The 6,818-nt window shown below is 39.7% G+C and overlaps 1 protein-coding gene across 1 annotated transcript in view; it reads left to right on the top strand.

Moving 5' to 3' along the window:
• The window catches only part of FAM185A (family with sequence similarity 185 member A), a 41,353-nt gene extending 35,971 nt beyond the window's left edge, over positions 1–5,382 (top strand). The window contains exon 8 of the mRNA XM_032689625.1: positions 4,581–5,382. Coding sequence (XP_032545516.1) covers positions 4,581–4,696 — 116 coding nt within the window. The 3' untranslated portion in view covers positions 4,697–5,382. The remainder of the gene's footprint in view (positions 1–4,580) is intronic.
• The last annotated feature ends 1,436 nt before the right edge of the window (positions 5,383–6,818 follow it).

Genomic DNA, 6,818 nt, shown 5'->3' on the forward strand with positions numbered 1-6,818 from the left:
GATTCTCCCAGTAGATTGGGGTGAGAAGCACCTTTCTCCTTACAGCAGTCATTCACTCAGGCATGCACTGAAACATTACAACTTTCACATGTCTGATGTTCCCCTCTGGAGCAAAGGGGGTTTAGACAGATGTTTCCTACCATCAGGAATAACTTACTTCTCACTGCTCAGGAACTGGCTCCTCATACTGAGAGTGGCCTATGGAGTGCTGTGGACTTACCCTTTAAGATTGCTCCAAAGCCAGTGTGCAAGGAGGGAGCTGACTGCATGAGTCTCCTACACCATGCACAAAGCTTTATGGATGGATCTGTCTGAGAGTTTTCATTATCAGAAATTCTGTGTTGTTTACTCCAAGGTAATGTCTGTGTTTTTAGCTGTCTGGAGTTCCAGGGTTGAATACAAACACAGCTGAAGGGGCAGTGAACAGCATGAGGCAAGCAACTTGTCTTTTAAAGGGAAGTAACTGTCAGTCTGCTGAAACTTAGGGTTTTTTCCTGAAATGTACCAGCTGCCCGAGTGTAGTGCTCCCTCTCCCACTGTGCAGCTGTCTTGAGTCTGTTGCAGTCAGAATTACAGTTCTGGTCCCAGGAGTAACACTATCTGCTGTCACGTCCCTCCCTGTTTTCTCTGTTCTTAGGGCACTTCAGAACTTTCCTTCTTTCTTAGAAGCAGTTTTTATTGACTCATGGCCCCTAGAATTGAGTGGGAAGAGCTTTGTTTTACAGTGTCCCTCCAAACACTGCCTTCTGTGAAGCCTTGATCCTTAAGCAATATCTTAAAAAAAAAATAAACAAAGACCCAGGTTGTATCTGGAAAAGATTACATTCCTTCAAGTCAAATAGAAAGTTCATCCAACTTTTTTTAAACACATTAAATGAGATGCTATCCTACAGATTTTTATTGGTTTCAGCTTGCATTTAACTCAAGCTGTTCACAGCCTTTTTGATAAATACCACAGTCCTAACACCACAAGTGAACAACATTTAAAATACGATCCTCTTCTTGTGTTTTATGGTATGAAAATAGAGGTCTCAACTTCTCCAGTCTCCAGGAAGGCAAGTAAATAAACAGTCAGTACTTGACTGTGTAAAGTTTTGCAAAGGTGTTGTCTTCCCTTAGACACCACATGTGGGGGAAAAAAACCCCAGTGTTTTTCCTGGGCATTCAGTCGAAAAGGTGGCCACTCAGCATAATGGTGTATCTGTCTTCTCCTGAGCTCATGCTGCTGTCTTGACTGGTGGGTTTTGCAATGAAATCTCTTTATTTATTTCCCCTCCAGCCCCCAATTCTCAATCCAGAAGGCTGTTTGCTTTTGTGATTTAATCAAGCTAGCAAAGTCATTCTCAAAATCCACTTACATTTCCACAGTGTTCAGAGTACAAGCAACGAGTACAGTTAAGACCCAAACGATCATCAAAAGGTCTCCAACTAAACCTTATTGCTTGATTAGTGCCTCATACACAAAGCTATTTAAATATTTTAAATATCTTTGAATCTGCTACTAGTGATGGGCTTAATAACCTTAAAATAGTTTGAAGATCTTCATCCCTATGAAGTGGAACTTGACACTCACTTTCTTGCAGGCAATTTGGTATTTTTTGCATTCCACTCACAGGCAAATCTTCAAAAGAAGTATAAGGAACTAAACATTTTTCTACTCTCACATATCAAATGCAAAATGAGAAACAGAGCTCAGACAACCACTGAGCTTTAAAATGGCTCTTGTAAATTTGCTTCTGTGTTTCTTAAAATCTTCTTTAACTTTTTAGCATAAGTGTAGGAGGGTGTAAGCACTGCATGAAACTTCTTTTACAGCATTAATTCCGTGCTTCACTGTTTGCTCCTTGTACAGAAGTACAAGCCATAGTCACAAAAACGGAGAGAGGAACGAGGACCAAGCACTCCAATATGCAATTTCTGGAAATGTATCTCTGCCCTACATCTATTGTGTCTTCTCTCTTTAGGAAAAAAGTTGTGTTTTCAATGTCTTACAGCTCTGTTAAAGGATCAACTGAAATTTTCCTTTGTTGGTTCAATTTTTTGTCACTTGTAGGGTATTGGTGATGATCATTCTAGATTTAAGTCTGTAATGAGATGGCCAGTCAGTCTGTGGCTTCTGCCTTACAGTAGGAATGATACTGACACAGTGTGACTGAGATTGCTGCTGCCCCGAGCAATCAGGTGTGCAGAAATTATACTAGGACATCCCCACGGAGATACCTGAAGGCATGGTGTAATCTGAGAACAAAGGACTTTGAAATGACTCTGTCATTGTTGGACTCTGAAAACTCCGTACTTCTGAACGGTACCTCAGCCTGTAGTGAATTGCTGTGGGTTTGGCCCATAAACTTAAATGAATCTCACTTAGAACTACCAAAGCACTGAAACACTATTGAAAAGTTCTGGCACACAGAGCTGAGTTTTGGAAATCGATGCAGTGATGTCAGTTGGACTTCTGCCACTGTTTTTGCTGTGGCCAACATTTAACTTCAGCTGTGTTACAGAGCAGAGCATGTTTTGCAAAGTTGGTTCAGAAACTGCTTTCCTGCCATCCCTCATGCTATTCCAGGCTCAAACTAGTTCTAAACTTAGAATTCACTCAGTCACACGAACACATGAAGGTTGATCTTGTGATAAAGGTTCTGATTAAAAGATCTCAGTTTAATTCCCAATTTGGACACAAATCTGTATAAATTTGGAAGGTCACTTACCCTTATTTTACAATTAAGAAACTGAGGCTAAGAGAGAGTAAATTGAACTCTATTATACAGTGAGCTTTTCAGAGCATAATTGTGAAACTAAATTTATGTGAAACATAAGAAGGCAGACATTTCAGAGTTGGTTTTTTGGGGGTTTTTTAGGCCATTATCATAAGAAAACAGTAATAGTAGAAACATGTCTGGTCATCTGGATAATGAGTTCTCTTTTCTCTATTTACAGTAATAATGAAAACTTTTCAAATTACTTAACCAGATTAATATGTCATGTAGTGTCATGGCGTAACTACAACTGGCAATGGAGCACCATGCAGCCTCTCACTCCCACCAGTGGGATGGGGGAGAGAAGTGGAAGAGTAAAAGTAAGAAAACTCATGGCTTGAGATAAAGACAGTTTAATGGGTAAAGCAACAGCTGCACATGCAAACAAAGCAAAATGAGGAATTCGTTAACTCCTTCCCAAGGGCAGGCAGGTGTTCAGCCATTCCCAGGAAAGAAGGGGATGTAACAGTTACTGGGTAAGACAAATGCTATCGCTCAGAATGCTCCTCCCCTCCTCCTTCTGCCAGTTTTATATACTAAGCATGATACCATGTGATGTGGAACATCCCTTTGGTCAGCTGTCCTGGCTGTGTCCTCTCCCACCTTCTTGTGTGCCCTTGGCCTCCTTGCTGGCAGGGCAGTATTAGAAGCAGAAAAGGCCTTGATGCTGTGCAAGGGCCACTCAGCAATAACAAATTTTATATGTTATCAACACAATTTTCAGCACAAATCCAAAACATGATCCGTACTAACTATTATGAAGAAAATTAACTCTATCCCAGACAAAACCAGTACTTATAGATAGATGTATTGCATTTGTGTGACAAGATTTTGGTAAGGGGGGCTACTACAGGGGTGGCTTCTGTGAGAAGCTGCCAGAAGCTTCCCCCATGTCTGGTAAAGCCAAAGCCAGCTGGCTCCAAGATGGGCCCACCACCAGTCAAGGCCAAGAAAAAGCTTGCTGCACAAGCAGAGAGAGGGGTGAGAATGAAACAGCCCTGCAGACACCAAGGGCAGTGAAGTAGGAGGGGGAGGAGGTGCTCTGGGCAGAGATTCCCCTGCAGTCTGTGGTGCAGACCCTGGTGAGGCAGCTGTGCCCCTGCAGCCCAGAGAGGGTCAGGAGGATGCAGAGATCCACCTGCAGCCCATGAAGGAGCCCATGCCAGAGTAGGGGAAGAATATAAGTTCTCCTCCTATGGGGGAAGGAGCTGATGATGTGGTGAATGGATCACAATCTCCATTCCCCACTCTGTCCCACTGATGGGGAGGAGGTAGAGAATTTAGGAGTGAAGTTGAACTAGGAAGAAGGGAGGGATGTGGGGGGAAGATGTTTTTTTAAGATTTGGGTCTATTTCTCATTACCCTACTCTGATTTGATTGGTAATAAAAAATTTTTTTTTTTCCTCGAGTGTTTTGCCCATGATGGTAACAGATGATTGATCTCTCCCTGTCCTTATCTCAACCTGTGAGCCTTTCATTATATTTTCTCTATCCTGTCCAGCTGAGGAGAGATAGAGCAGCTTTAGTGGGCACTGACATCTAGCCAGGGTTAGCCCACCATAACATATTGCTAGCCCATAATAAAAAGTACAGTATTATAGAATAAGATTCAAAACTTTATTGTGATGATGTATTATGGGAAATGAGGTTAATGCAAATAAACCGTATTGAGAATGAAATGTCAGCAGCCTCTATTAAAAACAGACAAATTCTACCAAATGAAAGAGTGTGCTCTCTTCCAGGGAGCTTTGAAAGAATGGCAGTGTAAAGATGATGCATTTACTGTGTGTCAAATTAAATTAACAAAACTCTCTTTTTCAGGTCACATGAATCAAAAGGATGAAACAGACAAATGGATTAAGGCTGACACACAAAATGGCAAAGTATATCTTAAAAGCCAAAGTTGGATCCAGTCTGTCAAGCTGAAGAGTTCTTAATGGTGAAATAGGCTGAAGAGATTAAATCAAGAAATTGTAAAGGAATATTTGTGTAAACTTATGGAACTTTGTTGATGTATATTCTTAATATAACAGAGAAAGGATATTAAAAATGAGGGTGTTTTAATCCAAGCCTGTGACAGTGCTGGTGCTAAACAGGTCTGATGTACTTTTAGTGCCTTTTAGGAATAAGATGGTCTTACATATTCAGAATTTATATACCTTGACTCATTTACCATGTCAGTTTAAAAACTGGTAGGTTTCAAACAAAAGTTTGGAATTGTCATTTAAAAATAAAAAGCATTTTCGACACTTATCTCCAGATACAAGAATTTACTTCCAAGTTGATGTGCTTTGCAAGCTCTGTTACACTTTTAAATTAAATGTCTCAATACTGTGGAAATTCTTTTGGTTTATGCAAAATGCAGAGAATTTTCTTTAACCAAATTGTCTCTATTTTGAATAGGATAAAATCACTTTCAGAACTGTGGTTCTTCTGTGGTCTTCTCGTTTGGTGTTTGAACCCTAAGTAGTTTCTGCCTTGTCAGTGGATACTCTGTGTAAAACTATTGCTGTGAAATGGCAAAACTTGCTCCGTCTTCTTGAACTGCTTGTTTCTGGATAGGAATAAGAGCTCTAGCTATGTCTGCTGCTGATCATCTGCAAAGAAAAGCTTTTAAAGTAAATAGAAGTGTAATGGGTCTGTCTGATTTCAAGGAGGAACACTCCACCAACTGGACTTCAGGTGAGAGTCCACATGAACATTCCCCTGAAGTAAAATCTACCATAGAATGGAAGTATTTGCTTGGTAACTGAGAACTGTAATCTGTTTCCAGTGACTTCCAGCCCCATCCTGCAAGGCTGCCAGTCAGCTCTTTGAGGCAGGAAGGGAGAGGAGGGAGGTGAGAGAAGGAGGTAGGCCCTGCACAAGGGCAGACATGATTTTTGTGAAGGATTTTGTGTTACTGTAACAGAAACACACAGTAAAGTAAATGGAGCTTTTAAAAGCTTTTCCATACATCTGTATGACACCTTATAAAAGAAGTACTGAAACTTGTGTTTTAAAACTGAAATGTAAGAATCTCTGCCAACCGAGTGGATGGAGAGTAACAGGAGAGTTCAGACTGTCAGCTCTGGTTTTAGGTTGTGTGTGCTTTAGATCATAATGGTACATTATGAGATGAACTTCTTTGCCACATGATCCCCCAGAAGGTATAATTGTCCCTGGCTAATGGACTTCAGTAGTCAAGGGCAGCATTTTTACTGTAATTTAGGGTGGTTAAAAACTCCACATTCTTTTTGCTGTTGTGTGTACTGTTTGTTGAGATGAAGTGGGCACTGATGTTTATATAAGTTACATGTATTTTTAATATAAATGCTAATATATAAACCACTTCTAATAGTATTACTAAATGCATTACAATATTACTGGTTGTTACTATTATACTTTTAAAAGGTACAGTATTAATAAATCTATAATGGGTTTGGATATTCCGAAAAATTTTTGAAACTAATGATTTCTATCCTGGAGCCAAAGTGAAAGAAGCACCTCAAAATTCACACCACATGGAAACATAAAAACAGTGTAATAGATATTTCAGAAGACCAAGTCCATTTAATGTTCCCATTATTCACACAGAGTACAAAGCCTGTCACCCTCTGAGATTAAGGTTGTGCTTTTTGGGACTGCTGCATCAGCAGTATAAGGAAGAACATAGTAAGAAAACATGTTATTTGCTCTACGTTCAAAAGAAAGCAAGCTAAGGCATTCATATTCCAAAACTAGCAGGACTTAAACATCAGGATTGTTAGTTACTTGCTTAAAGTTTAAATAAACCAGCAGAAAAATTGTGCTGCCACTAAAGCTAATTATTATATTCTTTCAAAGGTAGTAAATGGTGAGACAAGCTAGAACCTTAATATAAAGGTCAAGAATGAGCTGAAGAAGGACAAATCCTTGGGAGTTTCCCAAAAAAACATTAAGTAATGTCTTGTTCTGCTGTAATGAAGTGAAACTATATTTTTCTGTAGACAAGTGAAGATTAGTAGGTTATCAGTAATTAGAATTTGAATGGCAAATCCCATGTGTGCTTTTTTTTTTTGTTCATCCATTTGATGAGAA

Source organism: Chiroxiphia lanceolata, chromosome 5 (genome assembly GCF_009829145.1).
Source record: "Chiroxiphia lanceolata isolate bChiLan1 chromosome 5, bChiLan1.pri, whole genome shotgun sequence".
Taxonomy (NCBI): domain Eukaryota; kingdom Metazoa; phylum Chordata; class Aves; order Passeriformes; family Pipridae; genus Chiroxiphia; species Chiroxiphia lanceolata.